At 38.3% G+C, this 19,741-nt stretch overlaps 1 protein-coding gene across 5 annotated transcripts in view; it reads left to right on the top strand.

Moving 5' to 3' along the window:
- The window catches only part of UBE2D2 (ubiquitin conjugating enzyme E2 D2), a 28,721-nt gene extending 10,134 nt beyond the window's left edge, over positions 1 to 18,587 (top strand). For 2 of the 5 annotated variants that reach the window (XM_083358351.1, XM_083358354.1), the window contains exons 2-7: positions 7,756 to 7,819; positions 9,827 to 9,858; positions 9,934 to 10,011; positions 10,095 to 10,200; positions 15,914 to 16,007; positions 17,156 to 18,587. In XM_083358351.1, the coding sequence (XP_083214477.1) occupies positions 7,756 to 7,819; positions 9,827 to 9,858; positions 9,934 to 10,011; positions 10,095 to 10,200; positions 15,914 to 16,007; positions 17,156 to 17,201 (420 nt within the window). In that variant the 3' untranslated portion in view covers positions 17,202 to 18,587. Of the gene's footprint in view, positions 1 to 7,755; positions 7,820 to 9,826; positions 10,012 to 10,094; positions 10,201 to 11,185; positions 11,801 to 15,913; positions 16,008 to 17,155 lie in introns of those variants that run through there. The other 3 variants (XM_083358352.1, XM_083358350.1, XM_083358353.1) reach the window with 2 other exon arrangements.
- Positions 18,588 to 19,741: the final 1,154 nt, after the last annotated feature.

The raw sequence follows: 19,741 nt of genomic DNA, 5'->3' as shown, positions 1-19,741 counted from the left end.
TGGTGGTAACGCCAGACTGGGTAGGACTAAAAAGTTCAATCAATTAATTCCAACTTTGCGAGATCTTTTTTCCCCCCACAAGAAGTTGAAAATTATATCTATCTATCTATCTATCTATCTATCTATCTATCTATCTATCTATCTATCTATCTATCTATCTATGAATGTATATATGTGTGTGTATATATTTGTGTGTGTATATATATGTGTGTGTATATATATATGTGTGTGTATGTATATGTGTGTATATATATATATATGTGTGTATGTATATATATATGTGTGTGTGTGTGTGTATGTATACACACACACACACACACACACACACACACACACTATCAATGCTCTTCTGGGATTAAGGTGGGAGGTTTTGGGGTATGCAAGGGAAATGAAACCAGTTTCATTACTCCTTAGTTCCATGGGCAGGTTGGGACCTTTTGTAGAATTAATGTTGTACATGTTTCTCCTGGAATAAGAGTTAGATTGTATAGATAAGAGCACTTAGGGGAGAATTTTTTTTAACCAGTTGTAATTCTGGCATTTTTCTCTATTTCTGCTACCAAAATGGCACTTGTGGCTGCTTCATTGAGATTCCTCAGTTGTCTTCCAGCGGACATTATTAGAAGTGTATGACAAGTTTAGAGAGGGAACATCCCAAATCCAAGTCCTCAGTAGAAATGTTATAATATCCACCTGCCATAAATAATAGCAATGTAAGAATGGCAATGGTGTCTTTTTAGAAGTTACCTGTGCTAAAATTAAGTATTTTCAATCCCTTCATTTTTTTGTTATCGAATATTAATTGCACAAAGCGATGAGTGCTGTATGTGTTACTGGACTGTCGTGCTTAAATGTTGACCCAACAAAAATAATTTCCAAGTAAAGTCTAGATTTTTAGTACAACACTTAAACTGCTTTACATGTTTTTGGTTTGGTGTTTTTTTTAAAAAAAAACAATGATTTCAGTGCAGCTACTCTAGATTGTGCTATAATTTATAAAGCGCTTACAAATTAATATATGCACCATTTTGTATTACAGAATACTCAGAACTTGCTAAATCATACATACATATTTAGGAGAGTGGCAAATCTTTGGAAAATCCTCATCACTGTCTTAATTTCCTCAACCCTGACAACCCCCACATGTACAGTTTGGACCAGCACCTAAAGACTTGAGTGGAGCATTAGCAGTTCAATGAACTTGTTAGTTGGCTTGAATGCCACATGACATATTAATTTGCATGACTGGTTATAGTTTGAGTAGACTTTAATACTAGTTTGTAGTGAGATACAGTGCAGTGTAGCATTTCTGGCTATGGAATTAATTAAATGTCCAGCTGCGTGTTTGTCCTTCTGTTTCTTAAAAATACAGAATGTTCTGGGTTGTTGAAATTGATGGCAGTAGCTCCCAAGAGCTGTTCTAAAGCCTTTGGGAAACCTAAGCTAAAATGTTCCACTCACACCTCTATTCATATAGACCACCCATAGCAAAAAAAAAGGGAGATAACAGAGAATTCTCTACAATTATAAAAATGATCCCCATTTTTATGAGAACATTACTTGAATAATTCTTCTTTAGCTCCATGAGTATCAAAGTCAAAGGAACACAAATGTGGGCACTGCATTCTGTTTTGTGCTCTTCTTAGCGACAAAAGTAAAATACAATATTTTACCAGTTTCTCCAGGTAAATTGTCCCATGAGCCTGAAGTACGACCTTGGAGGGCATGCATCAATATGAATTGCTTCGTACAATCGTAGTTATTTTTTTTAAAATAGGAATTCTTAACAATGAGTTGATTTCAATTTCATTCTTTGTCTAGAAGCTTGTAGCAATATAAAAAGTTAGCAGCTGACTTCCATTTTAGTTGGAACTTTCCGTATTTCTTTGTGTCCTATATAGAGACAAGCCAGAAATAGTGTCTAGATCATTCCATAAGCAAGCTCTTCTACTTATTTGGTGATATAATTCTGTACATGATATCTTGAAGGAATATTTTTCACTGATAGGTGTTCATATGACTCATGCCGCCTGTAAATCAGGGGCTGACCAGTTTTGTCGTTCTAGAGAAACAAATAGAATTTCTATTACAATATTTTTGAACCAAGAATAAAAAAAACTCTTGCTAAGTGACAGATTCTTCTAATTAGAAGCGCTCTTTCAGTGGAAGGGAATAACGTGGATAAGATGACTGTTCCTGTCTCGCTTTTCAAGAAGGATTTATCAAACACACTTCCTGTTTCTGTAGAAGGTGAATTCTTCTATCTTAATTCTCATCCTGCCTTCCCAAGGAGAACAGGAGTTTTGTACAGATAGTCCTTGACTTACGGCCACAATTGAGCCCAGTATTTTACAACCTTTCTTGCCACAGTTGTTAAGCGAATCACTGCAGTTGTTAAGTTAGTAATATGATTGTTAAGTGAATCTGGCTTCATTTTGCTTGTCGGAAGGTCGCAAAAGGTGATCACATGCCCCCAGGACACTGTACCATCATAAACAGGAGCCAATTGCCAAGCATTCAAATTTTGATCACTTGATCTTGGGGATGCTGCACGGTCATAAGTCACTTTTTTCAGTGTCGGCGTAAACTTCAAACAGTCACTAAACAAATGGTTGCAAGTCAAGGACTACCTGTAATGTAATTTTTGTAATGGCTTGTCTTAGCATAGCCATTGACGAAGCATGTTTTTATTGTGCTTTCACATTTGTTATGTGCTCAAACTTTCTATGACTTTTTTTTTGCTGAGAATTATAACAGGCAAAGAGCAAAAAGAATAATGCGTTGAATTTAGCTCTTGTCTTATTCAGATGTCATGGTATGTAGTCAAAGGCTTTATAGGAGGCCCAAGGACAATGTGGGTCCCCAGGGGTGGAAGCAGAGCACAGGGCGTGCTGAGGTGAGGAAAAGCCCAAGGCAGGTGGCCTTGTGCCCCGCAATAGGCCTCCCAGGGCCTCCCCCATCCTTGAGACATCCCACGTTCCACTTAATGTCCCGTGTGTTCGTTTAAAGATTGCATGGGGAAGAACAGGAATGGGGTGTCGTTAAGTGAGGCTGCTCAGTTAAAGGCTGTCCCATTTGATGATTGCATTGGGAAAAACAGGAACCGGGCGGTGTGTGTGTGTGTGTGTGTGTGTGTGTGTGTGTGTGTGTGTGTTAAATGAGGTTGTTCCATTAAAGGTCATCCCAACTTCTGACTGTAAAGGCCAGTCTTCTGCTGTCACATGATGGCCACTTGCAACCTTCCCTGCTAGCTTCTCATAAGCAAAGTCATTGGGGAAATCAGCAGAGCAGATAGCAAGACTCTTTACTTTATGACCACTGTGTTTGCTCTGTTGTTGTTGTTGTTGTTGTTGTTGTTAGTTGCGAAGTCGTGTCCGGCCCATCGCGACCCTATGGACAATGTTCCTCCAGGCCTTCCTGTCCTCTACCATCTTCTGGAGTCCATCTAGGCTCACGGCTACTGCTTCAGTGACTCCATCCAGCCACCTCATTCTCTGTCGTCCCCTTCTTCTATTTCCCTCGATCTTTCCCAGCATTAGGCTCTTCTCCAGTGAGTCCTTCCTTCTCATTAGGTGGCCAAAGTATTTGAGTTTTAGCTTCAGGATCTGGCCTTCTAAAGAGCAGTCAGGGTTGATCTCCTCTAGGACTGACCGGTTTGATCGCCTTGCAGTCCAAGGGACTCGCAGGAGTCTTCTCCAGCACCAGAGTTCAAAGGCTTCAATTCTTTGGCGCTCAGCCTTTCTTATAGTCCAGCTTTCACTGCCATACATTGCAACTGGGAAGACCATAGCCTTGACTATACGCACTTTTGTTGACAGGGTGATGTCTAGATTTGCCATGGCTTTCCTCCCAAGGAGCAAGCGTCTCAATTCCTGGCAAATAGATGGGGAAGAAATGGAGGTAGTGACAGATTTTATTTTCCTGGGCTCCAAGATCACGGCTGATGGGGACTGTAGCCAAGAAATTAAAAGACGTGTTTGCTCTACAGCCGCCCAAAAAATCATAAAGTTGGGGTCACTCGTGTGGGTGTGCCTTGATATGTGACCATCACGACATATGATGGAAATTCCAGGTTCCCTTACAATTGTAGGTCAAGGACTCGTACCACAAAATGGTTTAGATTTTAGAGTTTCAAGATTCCTTTAAAAAAAAAAGATAATTCTTTATCTTGCATAAAAGAAAAGTTAACTACTGCATTGACCAAACTACTTTTTCTTAACATTTTGTGGCTAACATAGGTCAATATTTTAACTTATTTGTACGTGGAGGAAACAAATGTTGAACGTTTTGTAGAAAAGATATCTATTCAAATGTTGCAGTTTTTTTTAAAAAAAAAAAACCAAGAGAAAATATTAAGCATCCCTGTAGCACACGACTTTTTATGTCCATTTATAACTTTTGTTTTAAGACTAGATTTCACAACTGAAAGTAGGAACTTCATCTCTCTACCATGTTCAGCTATCATTTTCATGACATAAAATAGCTCCAGACATTTAAGTACGAGCAGTTTGGCATTACTGAATGGCACTGTGAATGGTTGCAGTCCAAAAGTAGGTCCCACATTTGGCTCAATTCTGGAAGAGGCAGGGGTTGTTTTTTTTTTTAGGCATGAAAGTGTGCTGTAAGTCTCTGCAAAGCTTATGTCATCTTTTTGCCTTTAAAATCTGTTAAAACCCAGAATATGAAAAATAAAATTTTTTTTTTTAATTTTAATTCCATTTATATCCCGCCCTTCTCCGAAGACTCAGGGCGGCTTACAAGCTTAGCAGTAGCCTTCATTTTATGTATATGCCTGCTTATTAGGGCTTACACACACACACCCCAAGCGGCATTATTACAAAGTCAGCTTAATTGCCCCCAACAATCTGGCTCCTCATTTTACCTACCTTGGAAGGATGGAAGGCTGAGTCAACCTTGAGCCTGGTGGGACTCGAACCTGCACTAATTGCAGGCAGCTGGTGTTACTTAAGGAGGCATTAGCCCACTGCTCCACCAAGGCTCTGAATTTGGGGTTTGGTTGCAAATACGTAACGTGCATTGTATGAGACCCATGGTTGCACTTTTGCATTCCTGTGTTAAAGCAAGAAGGAACTTCAGAGAAAGTTTGTGACCCTTTTTGAAATGTCTACTGAAAATGCAAACTCAATTCGGTTTATGTAACGGGAATTCGGGTGCTTGATTAGTTAAAAATATAGGTAGTCCCTGACCTACGACCACAATTGAGCTCTAAATTTCTGTTGTTAAGTGAGACTTTTGCTAAGTTAAGTAAAATGCGTCCCATTTTACGACCTTTCTTGCCTCAGTTCTTAAGTGAATCTCTGCAGTTGATAGGTTGTTAAGTAAATCTGGCTTCCCCATTGACTGCTTGTCAGAAGGTTGCAGAAGGTGATCTCATGATCTTGGGACACAGCAACGGACAGAAATAGAAACCAGTTGCCAAGCATCTAAATTTTGATCACATGATCGTGGAGGTGCTGCAAAGGTCATAACTCTGAAAAATGGTCATAAGTCACTTTTTTCAGCGCCGTTGTCACTTTGAACAGTCACTAAATGAACTGTTTGTAAGTCAAGGACTACCTGTTTATAAATTCAAATGCCCACATTTTTATATTGTGAAAGTTAAATACAATTTGATCAGAACGATTTTGAGATGTGCTATTTTATCAGAGTCTTGGAAGTGTCAGAAAAACTAGTTCTGCATGCAATGAGTTTTAAAGTTTACAAAAACAGTTCATAATTTAAATGACTACAAGTAGTCCTTAAGATACGATTAATGGAGCCTGCGGCAGCTATTAAGTAAGCACAGTGGTTGCAAAATGAATGCATTGGTCAGGACCCAGTGGGGGGCAGGGGGAAGCAGATCCAAGACTTATGGGGACCCAGTGGGTTGGGATGTGAGGCCCACTGCAGCATCCCTGCGATTGGTCGTAAGGACGAATTACTGCAAGGGCGCAGCAGTGGCTGTAACAAAGGAGCTCATAAGTTGCTTGGGGGTGGTGGTGTCTGTCATAACTTTGGACGCTAAGCGAGTGGTTATAGGTTGAAGACTGCCTGTAGTGGAAATGGTAATCTATTGTGTCGGAAGCATTTGTTGCTACCTTTATTTAGAGAAGAATCTTAAGGAAAATGTCAGATATCAGCATTAGGAACAATGAAGAGACTCAGCTAGATTATTTGTCGACTGACCAGTCAGTATGGTATAATGGTAAGAACTGGGATTGGAAAGATCCAGTTTCAGTCCATATTTATGGACTTATTTATTTAATTTTACACTGTCCAGTGCTTACCAACTCTGAGCAATTCATAAAATATGCAGGGAGAAAAAAAATATGCCAGTGATAACGAAAGATGGCCCAATCTGGGCAAGAACCAAGCAAACCCAGATTACTCCGAAGAAGGTTTCAGTCATTCTTGCCAAAGACCTGGGAGAAGAGTCAGGTCTTCAGGGCTCTCTGAAATACTAGCCGGTTGGTTCCCTAGCGCCGGTGGAATCTCTTTCTAGAGCAGGGGTGTCAAAGTGCTGGCCTGCGGGCTGGACACGCCATCCGGAAGCCGCGCCCACCCCATTGCCGGCAGTGGCAAAACCGTCTCGATACGTCACGTGACGTCGCGAATTTGACATGTCTGTTCTAGAGAGCAAGTGCTATAGCAGAGAAGGCATGTTTCTTGGGTCTCTATGAATGGCATTGTTTTATTTGAAGGAACCTGGAGTGCACCAACCCTATTGGTCAGATCAGCCTAGCAGATATGATGGGAGATAGCACTCTGAAAGAATACATGGTCCTATGCTATCTAGGGCTTTTTTTTAGATCATGACCAGCACCTTGAATTTCATCCAGAAGCAAAGTGGCAGCCAGGGCAACTCATGCAGTTCAGGGGTTTACATGGGCGTATACTGAGGCATGCTCATCACTGCCTGTATTACTGCATTCCAGACCAGTTGAAGATTCAAGGGCAGCCCTATGCAGAGCATGATACAGTAGTTAAGGTGGTCAAAGCATGAGTGACTGACTTTCAGTGTAGAAGAGGGTGCATCTGTGAGGAGAAGCTGTGTGAAGTCCTTTCTGGGCAAAGCTTCCCTCCTGCAAAGAAGCTGACACCACATCAGAGACCCAACTGCAGGTCTCTCTCTGACCACTTTTATAGCAAAAGAAGGGCCCAGATCCAATAAACAAGTGCCAAGCTCGACAGCCCAGGGAACTAGGTCCATTTCCTCATGGGACCATTGATTTAAACTCAGCCCAGATTGTATCATTAGACTGTGTCCCAGTCTTCGTGGTCTACTTTGCTTGGCCAGAATTCAGGTTGGAGCAGATTTATATTCATCAAATGGACGTGAACTTGGAGAATGGTTTTGCTAGGGTCGTTACGAATATTTTGTGAGAAAAGTCGGGGAGGTGGGAGTGGAGAATGGTGGATGCTTCCTTGAGTTACTGGGAGAAAAGATGGGTGTTTTAAACAACAACAACAACAAATGTGTAAATACAAAATGCTGATGGTAAGATACATGTGCAAACTGGAGCAAATTATTTAATGCATTATGGGATAATTTGAGTTGTTTTTTTAAGCAGGGAGTGATGGAGGAAGGTAATAAGAACTTATATACAGGTAATCCTCTGAAGATCGTTTCCTTAATTATGTATTTTCTTTTATGTTTAATAAAATTCAATAATAAAATAATGCTATAGTATATTGTATGCCTTTCTGTGAGATAAAATGACTATATTTTAATCTAGTGTGATTGGTTTTTTTTAGGAGCTGAATGATCTGGCACGTGATCCTCCAGCACAGTGTTCAGCAGGGCCTGTTGGAGATGATAGTAAGTATCTGTAAAAGGAAAAGGCCTCCGATTAGGATTTTCTTGGGCAGCAAGAAGAATCCTAATTGTATTCATAGTAAGACTTCTATTTTAAATGCAAAGCATTCTAAGCCGGTGAGTGCCATCAGAGTCGCTTATACCATCAGAGCACATACCGTCGCACATTGCTGGTTCAGTCAACTTGGAAGCAAAACATCTGGTTAATAAATTCCATTGAAACTACCTACTTCTACTTTTCCGAAGACATAAAATGGATTCAGTGGGTTTCTGTTCTTAAAAGACTTGCAGAAGAATCCTTAATTTTGATCTTGAGCAATCCCAACCAGATATTTTAAGATTGTCTCCATTTAAAAACAAATTTTGTACAGGCAGTCCTTGGGTCACAGTGGCAATTGGGATCGGGATTGTATCATATAACTGCATCACTCAGTGACAGCAGTCTAGGGCAGGGGTAGGCAACCTTGGCTCTTTTATGACTGGTGGACTTCAACTCCCAGAATTCCTGAGCCAGCCGGCTCAGGAATTCTGGGAGTTGAAGTCCACCAGTCATAAAAGAGCCAAGGTTGCTTACCCCTGGTCTAGGGGCAATCCTGGTTGCTGTTATAATCCCAAATAATCCCGCAGGAAGCGGCAGGAGTCTCCGGTGAGGAGCATGGGGATGCTGCAGGTGGGTGGGGTGGGAGAGGCCCTGGGCAGCCAGCTGCAGGCCGCACGTGAGTTGTGTGCCCGTGCATGCAGGGTCAGGGAGAAGTAGGGATGTAATAGAGGGACTTGCCATTTTCCCTGCCGGCTTTCTTAATGACTTAGCTTGTGGGAAGGTGGCAAAGAAGATCATCAATCGTGAGTGTGGCTCGCTGCAACTGATTAGTGCCTGCTGGTTGTCAGGCCCCTAAATCATGATCATATGACTGTAGGGGTGCTGGAACTTAAGAGGACTGGTCATAAGCACAGCTTGTTCCAGCACCTTTGCAACTTTAAACAGTCACTGAATGTGTGGTCAGTAAGCGAGAACTACCTGTGTTATAAATGTATAGTAACTGGAGATGTTTGGATATGTTTATTATCTTAAATCTGTTTGAGCGATAGTATAAAAGCGTTTCTTTGGGAACTACTGTTTCATATACCAAATAGAAATCATCTCTTGACTTTTGGAAACAGCAATGTGCTGACAAAGCACTGAATAAAATACATATATGCTACTAATCAAATTGACCTCTAATTGCCATTTCAGTGGAAGATGTATTTCCTGCAAATTGCCTACACTAAGTTGGTTTATTTGTTTCTCATATTTATTTTAATTAATTAATAAAGCCACCAATCTCGTACAATATGACAGAAGCCACACTTTAAATTGTGAGCAGTTTGGATGCCTGGGATCGGCATTTCTCCAATTATTTTTGTACTAATTACCAGGACCTATTGATGGTGGCAGGGAGACAGTGCTAAGATCATGGTAACTCATAACATGGTTTAGCAACAAATCAATGTACTGGGATACACTAGTCTGATTGCACTCACTGGCATCTCCTCTAAGTTAGATCTAAGTAGTAAACTACAGATGGTTCTGTCTCTGGTTTCTTTAGCACTGCTGGCCCGCGGGCCGGATGCGTCACGCCAAAACCGCACCCACCCCATTGCCAGCAGTGGAGAAAAAGTTGTGATACGTCGCGCGACGTCATGTGACGTTGCGAGTTTGACATGCCTGCTTTAGCACGTTGTAAAAAGGCACGGACTGTGACTTCTTTTAAGAACTTGCCAGGGGAAAGGCACTTTTTCCTGGCTTCTCTTTCTGTTTGTTCCTAGAAGAAGTAGCCCTACTTACAAGATACGCTATAAATAGACCATGCATGAAATTGTTCATAATCTAGAAACCACTAAATGTAATCAGAACACTAGCACGTTACGTTGCCATTAAGCCATGTTATGGCTTAAAATGGCTGGGGTTGTAAAGAGAGGAACTTCAGTTTTAAGTGTCTCAGTCAAGCTTTCACTTCTTCTTTCTTCTAGTGTTTCACTGGCAAGCAACAATAATGGGACCAGTAAGTAGCCTTTCAATTTTAATTATGATAGAGGCAAATATCTTATGTCATCTTCTAATAGCTTTGTCTTTGCAGAATGACAGTCCCTATCAGGGTGGGGTGTTCTTCTTGACAATTCACTTTCCAACAGATTACCCCTTTAAACCGCCTAAGGTAAGGAACTTTTTAGATATTAACATAGTTGATATAATTTATGCTGGGTATTGTAAACCAAAAAGATAATTTATTTTTAACAGGTTGCATTTACAACAAGAATTTACCATCCAAATATTAACAGTAATGGCAGTATTTGTCTTGATATTCTACGGTCGCAATGGTCTCCAGCATTAACTATTTCAAAAGGTAAGTAAAAAAGCTTTCACTGTACATGGATTTATTTCTAGAGACAATCGTACACATGCAGCTGTCCTTATTCTTTAATTTCTTACTTGCAACCAATTCAGAATTTTAAAGCACCTTTTAATTATATCAAATCAATTTTGCTCTGGTTTTGTGAGCAAGTTTTGTATTTCTGTTTTGTGACTGGAACATTAGTATTCAGTTTTAATTATATGTATTATTTGGATCTATTTTTAAAAAAATTCTCATAACCAGAAATATCTGAATTGAAATATTAAATTAGGTGGGAAAAGGCAGCAAGCAGTAAAGAGCATTGTGTGGGTTAAATATTCTGTTAAAATGAATTCCAAGCTCTGTTTAGTAATTATTTTATTATCAAATAAATATTCAAAATATGCAGTTGTTTTAACAATGCAACAGCATTGTTGCAAGTATGTGCACAAAATGGTGCACATAAATTTTGTGTCACGTTCAGAGCAAAAGTACTTCATTTTAAATATTGCACTGGAGCTCTCAGCAATAGAACAATAGGAAAACTTAGGACCACCTATTGCTTCTTTGTTTTTCATGCCACAAAAGAAGATGTCTTATAATCATGCTCAATATAGCTAACCCCCCTATGTTGCAAAATACCTTAAATATATTTTTGAAAAAATTTAAATTAAATCCCCATAAAAACAGTATGAAGAGAGTCTATTCTTACCATGGAAAATTAATTTAGATTTGACTCTTTTATTAACACCAACATCAGGGAGAACAAACAGATGCTTTTCTGAGTCCTTATGGGAGAAAGGGAACAACTAATTTCTATAATACTCCTTTAAATTAGCATTTCCTTTCTTATGCTTAAAATATAGGCACATTGTTGAAATATTGCAACGTCGGTATGAACGTATTTCATTCAACAAATTAGAATCTTGCTTTATGATTTTCAGATTGCATAAGCATGGTTGCATGCATAATCCTTTACTCATTTTTAAACTTACAGGGGTTCAGTAAATTTGTGCTGAGGTTCTGGTAAAATTCAGTAGCTTTATCTGCAAACTGTTGCATTTAAATGTGCATACTCAATTCTTTTTGTTGGTTGTAATTCTCTGGCTTTTTATAGTTTGTAATACGCCACAGTATTGCACATTGATGTTATATTAACTGCACATGTGATTATGTTGTACAGAAATTATGCAACTCATAATGTTGTACAACAATATTTTATGTAGATTCTCCTAGTAAATAACTTAAATTTAAAGCAAAGAGAAAAAAATGTTTGATCTTACAATGTTTTATTTTAAAGAAAAGAAATATATTAAGAAATTTTATAAATTTTAAAAAAAATCTTACAGTTTCTGATACTTTTCAGTCAGGCAATGATGTCATCAAGCTTTGATTATCTGTAAATGTTTACAAAATAAAGTTGTTTTGATTTACCTAAAAGAATGATTTATTTTTATTATGTTTGGTACTAATTAGACCTGGTCTGGTCTAGTTTTACAATTGTGACTTTATTTATTCAAATATGTTTGACCCTCTCTTTTCTTATTCCAACTCTTGTACAGTAGAAATTCTTACTCTCTGGTGCTTGGAGACATCCAAATATGGGTTAAGCTTTTCAGTTGCTTAGGAAGGGAAGATCATATAGTTAAAGTCAGCTGTTAGTGTCTCTGTGCTCTTCTTATTTATTTTTTTCCATGTGCTTGCCCCAAACTGATACGCTTGTATGTGTTTTCTCATCCTGTATTGCCACATTTCAATCTTGATAGCCAATAGAGTTGTACATTTTTCTAATCCGTTGACCTTCCCACCTCTCCTTATAACTAAAAGACTAGGGCACAGGTCTCTTAATAATTTTTGTTTTTATTACATCAGAGTAGTCAAACCAGTGACAAAAAAATGTCAGGCAGAACTCGGTAGCTTTAAGCCACAATTAATGACCTACTGTAGTTTAACCTGCAAAAATTGGTGTGCCAATGCAGTGTGGAATTTATTTATTTATTTATTTTTATTTATTTATTTATTTATTTATTTATTTATTTATTTATTTATTTATTTATTTATTTATTTAAATTTTTACGCCGCCCTATTCCCGAAGGACTCAGGGCGGTTTACAGGGCAACATAAAATACAATATAAAAATAGTATAAAATTAAAATAGATTAAATTAATTAAGCCCAACAATTAAAACAATATTAAAAGCTAAAACCCCTTCAGTCCAGGCCTGATAGATCAAAAAAACCAGGTTTTCAGGTCCCGGTGAAATGAACGCATATCGGGGGCGGTCCGAAGTTCCACCGGTAAATCATTCCAAAGGGCAGGCGCACCCACAGAGAATGCCCTCCCCCTGGGGATCACCCGCCGGCACTCCTTAACCGCCGGCACCCTGAGAAGGCCCTCCCTGTGGGAGCGCACAGGACGATGGGAAGTTGATGCCGGCAGCAGGTGTTCCCTTAGATAATCCGGACCCAAGCCATTTAGAGCTTTATAGGTCATTACCTATTTAATTCTTAGAAACCGTCCATGCTGTTACGATTCTTGATCTTATGTTGGGTGTCCCACCTTGCATACAGGATCCTGGTGCTCAATGTTTTGGGAAGGAGTTTTCTGCCTTAACTATCCTTGCATTTGCAATAAAATAAGTCCAAGCTCACCAGTAGGTGGCACTACCTCACCACTTGGAGGTTGGAAACAGTAAAATGATTCTGCTGATTTAATATTATAAGACTAAAAATCAGATCTCCATTTAATTTTAACTATTGGCTCTGTCCTTCATAGATCCGATTAAACAATTAGGCAAGACTACTCAGATTTTATGTAACTAAAAGTTTCCACAAGGAAAAGGTTTCTCCTGATTTTTTTGCCTTCACCACCTTCGTTTTCTTATGATCCAAAACCCATAAAATCATAAAAGCTAACCAATAAATCTAAAGATTTGCACGTCGATAATTGAAGGTAGAACCCTGACCTTCATTTCCCCTTAGGTAGGGTTTTCCAAGTTTCTGCTGTTTTGCAATTTCTGTTCTATTTCTATTCCCAGTTTGTAGAAAGGAAGGGAAGGGGTCATACTTCTACTAACATAGAAGAATAGCGTAGCAAAATTGTCCTCTTGCTGTATAAAATAATAGAAGTCTTAGATCTTGGTCTAGACAGCATTAGTCACATACAATTCAGTCAGAATTCAGACATAAGTTATTCTGAAACTTTCTTACATAGTATCCTATTTAACCTTTTTCATCGCTTCTTAACAAAGTAGTTAAGGTGGAATCAGACTGTCCTTTAGAAAAAAGCAATCAAGTTGTGATATTTTATTTACCTATCTCAGAAGGATGGAAGGCTGAGTCAACCTTGAGCCTGGTGGGATGCGAACCTGCACTAATTGCAGGCAGCTGGTGTTACTTAAGGAGGCATTAGCCCACTGCTCCACCAAGGCTCTTATATATATATATATAATGAATATCTTATATATAATGAATATCAGCAAATAGTCTTAAGGTTTTCTTCTAGCTGCATCCCCGTGCCCCCAAAATTGGAGATGCTCCTTTAAGAGATTCTGCAGAAAAAATACTCAGTATTGCCTTAAGAGAATGCATTGAGCTGCAGGTCCCTGTTTAAAAGGCTCTGTCACTTCTTTCTCTGCTAGGATTTTTATTGTGTAGCTGGAGGATCTGCTGGATTCTGAAGATCTAGATAGATTTGAGTTCCATAAAGGGCTTATTAAGCCACGTGAAATGTTTTCCTTTATGGCTGACATTATAGAGGAAAGCATTTCTCGATATCTCATACCACTGCAGTTGCTGTTCTACGGTAGAAGATTTCTCTGCTTCATTGGGTAGTTGAGACAACATTCAAGGCAAGTTTGGATGGAAGTGTCTCAAAGGCAACCAAGTCCTTAAGGATATCTGGAAAACCAAAGATAAAAGGAAAACCTTAAACAGGAGAACAAGAAAAAGAAAAAGACATCTGCTAGTCACATTCAAAGAAATCAATCCTAGCTTTCTTATCAAAGGGATCTCTGATTCTACAAACTAGCTTCTTGACTGCTGAGAGTTGAATGCTGGATTATATGGGCCAGTGATTTAATCCAGTGCGGCACTGCTTATGTTCTTGAACTGATTGTTGCAGGATATACGTACATACTTTCATACATGCATACATACGTACATACGTACAACAAATTCTTTTCTGAACGTAAGCTGTGGGTAGCTTCTCTTCCTCTGACAGAATAGATTTTCAAGTGCCTTCCCATAATTTCTGCTAATTGCAAGGGTGCTAAAGAGAATCAGAAGTGATTTAGCAGAGGAGGATATGCTGTACGCCATATCCTTGAGTCCCAGTATGTCTCCACCAGCTCCCGCATTTTTCTACATCTAACCTGAATTGCTGCAATTAGCTGCCTGGTTGCTGAGAAATGTCCAACTTAACTTGAGTGTACCAAGTCATTCAAAAAATATTTTACTCAAAGGATATATGAGATCCATTGGGGACCCTTATTTGTTAATGCGGAACGCAAGGCAGCTGGCTTACACAGCTAGTTTCCTTTTTCCAACATTTTTTTATTTTATTTATTTTATTTTAATTCCATTTATATCCCGCCCTTCTCCGAAGACTCAGGGCGGCTTACAAGCTTAGCAGTAGCCTTCATTCTATGTATATGCCTGCTTATTAGGGCTTTCACACACACACACACCCCAAGCGGCATTATTACAAAGTCAGCTTAATTGCCCCCAACAATCTGGGTCCTCATTTTACCTACCTGGGAAGGATGGAAGGCTGAGTCAACCTTGAGCCTGGTGGGACGCGAACCTGCACTAATTGCAGGCAGCTGGTGTTACTTAAGGAGGCATTAGCCCACTGCTCCACCAAGGCTCTTATGGGCTGTAGATGGGGTTTTCAGCCAGATATCTTTTGTAGACAAACATGGCATTATCCTTGAGTTTTACATATTGTAACTAAGTAAGTATTGTCTTGAATCTCATTCTACTATCAAATACTTAAGAGGGAATTCAAAGGATTCCTCATTTCTAAACATGCCTGTGCATACAGATATTTATGGTGAAACCTACATATTGTTCTCAAGAGACCCCCCCACCCCAATTCTTTTTTTCTCAGCTTGATGTCCCTGAAAGTTGTGGTTTTTGTAGGTATCATTTTGGCCAGGTAGATTTCCAGGCTGACAGTCCTCCCACTTTCTAATGTGTCTTTTATTTGATTTCTATAATGATTATTTTGAAACAGGCTCCTCTCATTTCCTAAAGTTAACAATTTTTCAGTGGCTTATCTTCCCCTTGTTTTGTCCCAGTCCGTCTTATCACTGACAGGCTGTATGAAAAAGAGCCATGTGATTGTCCTGCTTTCTTGGGCAGTAGATGAATTTAACACATTCTCTATCACCAATCAGAAGAAACTTTCATAAATGGTGATTAGTGCTTGTTCTAGGGTTGGCAAAACTGTCACTATTTCAGGCTTCACTTTTGTATCAGTCTGCAGATTTGGTGTGTCTAACTCCAATATTGTATGTGCAAGGGGAATAAGGGAGGCATTTGCAGAAGACGGCTTGTCAAATAGACATTTGTCTCATCCAGATTTTAAAACCCATGAAAAAAATTGACTTAAATCTCCTTTAGGGGGTCCTGAAACGAAATTAAATACTGTTTGTTCAGACAATGACCAGCAAAATCTTTAGGGGGGAATTTAAATCCTAAATGTTGTGTTTTATTCCCTCTAGTACTTTTGTCCATCTGTTCTCTGTTGTGTGATCCCAATCCAGATGATCCTTTAGTGCCTGAGATTGCACGGATCTACAAAACAGATAGAGAAAAGTGAGTATTGTAGTTAAACATCTTTAAAAAATAAACTGGTTAGATTGTTGTTGTTTTTTTAGAATAAGAATATTTTAATTTGTGACTGTGTACTTGATACTAGAGATGTTTTTTTTCTTGTTCAAGTGTAATGCCTTCTGTTAGCAGCTTTGTATTTTCAGCTTTAAAATATCTGATAATTATTAGTTAGGAATAAGGTTTACTCCTCAACCAGATTGATTAATCCACTAAAATTCTAGTCATTAAAATTTGTACTTTTACACATTATTTTACAATTGCCTCTCTTAGGCCTTTCAGTTTCTGCTTTTAGGCTGCAGAGGGAGGAACAACTTAAACTTCTATCACAAGACACATGATTCAGGTGGTGGTAGGTGAACAAAAAATACTACATGAGATGTGGCATGATTAATAATGGTGAATACTCCAGTTAGTTTTACTGGGAAAAAGTTTGAGGTTCTATTGGTTTCATTTCAAAGAAATAATTTCCCACACACTGTTACAGCTACATTATTCTTCCTGCGTCGTTACTGCTGTACCACTAAACACTAATTCTGCTAACTGAAATTGGCAACATTTCACAATTAAGAATTGCCCAAAATTAGGTTTGAGCACAATGAAAGTTGCTGTTTTGCATTTCTGGACCTAGAAAATTATGCAGGTGATAACAGAGTGCATTAGAATTGGAACACATTTTGAATTATTTTACAAATAAAAATTCAAACAGATAGCTAATCTGTAAAGTAATTCTTATATTTTTCTTTTACTAACATGAAAAGAAATCAAACATGACTAGATTTCATGCTTTGCAACCTGTGAAATGTACTGCATGAAGTTCATAGGTAAACAGTGAGATCAAAAATGGAAAATACAGCCTGTGTACGTGTCAGTGGGCACATGCTCATTTGTGGGTATGTTAGGAAAAGTTCATCAGGCAGTGTAGGGTTTGGGGAATTCTTTTTTTTTAAAAAAAAATATATTCTTAACTGTTGATAGAAGACATCAGAAGCATTTCTGCTTGTTATTCTAAGAACAGTGTTGGAGTGGATGTGATTATTTAGCATACTGCATCTACAGATGGTATTTTTATTAGCTGCTTTGATGTTTGGTGAAGCTTACCTATTATTAATCATCTTTATATATATATACAGGTACAACAGAATAGCTCGAGAATGGACTCAGAAGTATGCGATGTAATTAAAGAAATTATTGGATAACCTCTACAAATAAAGATAGGGGAACTCTGAAAGAGAAAGTCCTTTTGATTTCCATTTGACTGCTTTCTATGAGCCCACGCCTCATCTTCCCCTGTGCACATGTTTACCTGATACAGCAGTGCTGCGTGTTGTACCCACTTGGAACAACGAAATACTGTATTCCATACCAACATTGACTCCTAGCAAAGAAATGTGTGTCAAAAGCCAGTTCTTCAATCAAAGTCTAGTTGTGAGCATAAAAGCATTCCTAAGAGATTTCAATTGGGCACTAAAAACCAACCGTGGAGGGAGAGGGGAAGAATAAATTGTTTCTCTCGTGTTTCTGGGGATTTTTGATGATTCAAGAAGATGCTTTTTTTAAAAAAAAAATGGAATCCTTTTAAACTCATAACTGTAATGAAAAAAAAATGTGAAGAACTATTAAAAGCTGTTCTGTATTTTATTCTGAAGGACCTACTAAGGTAAATGTATGACCAATAAGATCAAATTGTACCTACATCCTGTGTTTAAAAGTCTTGAGTTTCACTGGTCAGAACTTAAATGCATTGGAGCTATTAGTGCATCAAGTGATGTTGATTTTATTACAAGTCTCCCCCTGCCCCTGCCCCTCCCTTTCATAATTTTGGTTTGTATGTGTTTTCTCAATTAACATAGCTAATAGCTCTTATTTTCTTAAGTTTTTCATGGCTTAGGTCTCTCTGGATGTAAGGATAAAAATTCATTTGACAGACTTGTGTATATTTAAAGACCCAGCTGCTCCGTTGGAGCATGTACGTTCAAGAATGATTAATCTGTGTAATAAACTGATTACTACAGTCATTACATATAACTGTGTGAATAGGCTTCATTTTTAGCTGTCTGTTTTAAGAATCACTCTTCAGTTTTCTTTGGATGCTTGCATTTGAGAGTTGTGAATCTTCAAGGATTCATCATTAAAGGCTGTACATCTGTGGGGGAAACAGATTAGTTTGGCTCCAGTTTCAGTTCTGATGGTATTAACTTCCACGATGATATTCTGGATGGTTTGAGTTTATATGTCAGACCAAGATTGCTAATCCTGGTAATGTATCATGCAGTTTTATTTCATGTGGTATAGACTATACATAAAGGATAAAAACTGGGCAAAATAGTAATATTTTAATAAATGAAGTACTACAGATTACGGAAAAAATGTTTTTAAAAATATTGCTCTAAATATTTGGAAATATCCACTGTGTATGTATATTTTCAAGAAGCCTGCTAAGAATTATGAAATTACACACTAGGAGATGCTAAACTACTTTAGCCATTGTATTCTGACATTATATTTTCAAATGCATCTTGGTACAGCTGAGAATAAATTCCCAATAATTTTGTTTTACATTTATCCTATTTGCTTATTTTATGGGTGGTCTTTACTTGCAGATAGGAAGCAGTAATATAGCATAATTTAAAAGTATTAAAAGTCATGTTACATGATTTCTAAGAGTCCGTTATTTTGCCATAATGTTGATAAGACTGACCTCTGAGTTAGTTCACCTAGGGGCATCCAATGAATTGATGCCTAATCTGAGCCTGAAACAATTCTGAGCTTTGATAATGATGCTCTAAGTAGGCAATGGAATAATTAGTATGTGAGTGGCAGATTTCCATTCATGAAAATGGTTTATACTAAAGGAATTTAATTCACTTTAAACCATTCCCCTTAAACCATTCCCCTTCTTGCTGCAGCTTCTGTGAACTTTCAACAACTTTCCAAAGCAGAATTTGAACATACAGAGAATAAAAAAATAATAATTGGAGGTTGCGAATGTTATATTGAATTCAATTTTGCATCGTAGCCTAAGCATTAGACCATAGGAATTATCTATGCTCCACGTTAAAAAAGTGAACAAAACAACAGAAAAGTGATTGAGACACTGGTGTTTATCAGTCCAAAGGCTTTCTTGATGAAGAATTGAGAGAGTGTACTACACAATAGTGATGAGACGTTGTGTGTGGTGGTGGTGGTGGGGGCAAATTAGATAATTAAAAAGTGGATCTTGGGGGGGGAAATAGATATGGAAGGGAAAAATGTGACAGAAACAAATGAAAATAGGAACAATTGCAAGAAGTGGCAGTATGAGTCCTGAATAAAAGCTGCTTGGAACAAACAAAAGAATTGGATTAGCAAATAGCAGTAGCACTATCAGCCTATTGCCCCCAACAATCTGGGTCCTCATTTTATCGACCTCGGAAGGATGGAAGGCTGAGTCAACCTTGAGTTGGTGAGAATCCATCTGCCAAACTACAGTCAGCCAGCAGTCAGCAGAAGTAATGTTAGTTATGCTAATGAGAAGTAGGAAAGGGCTAGGTGGTGCTGATGTGAAAAAACCTGTCGACGAAGGGAAAATCTATGATTTCTACAAAATGTGTATGTAAAGTATTTCAAAGAAAAAGCATTGTGAAGAATGTAATCAAAGCAAACAAGGTACAATTAAGATTAAAAGAAGCAGAGAAAATATTAGCTTTGGTTGCAATTAAAATAGTTTTGGGTGGTTG

This window comes from Vipera ursinii, assembly GCF_947247035.1.
Source record: "Vipera ursinii genome assembly, chromosome: 3".
NCBI classification, from domain to species: domain Eukaryota; kingdom Metazoa; phylum Chordata; class Lepidosauria; order Squamata; family Viperidae; genus Vipera; species Vipera ursinii.
The sequence above is the reverse complement of the archived record's forward strand: the minus strand, read 5'-3'. Positions and strand labels throughout refer to the sequence as shown.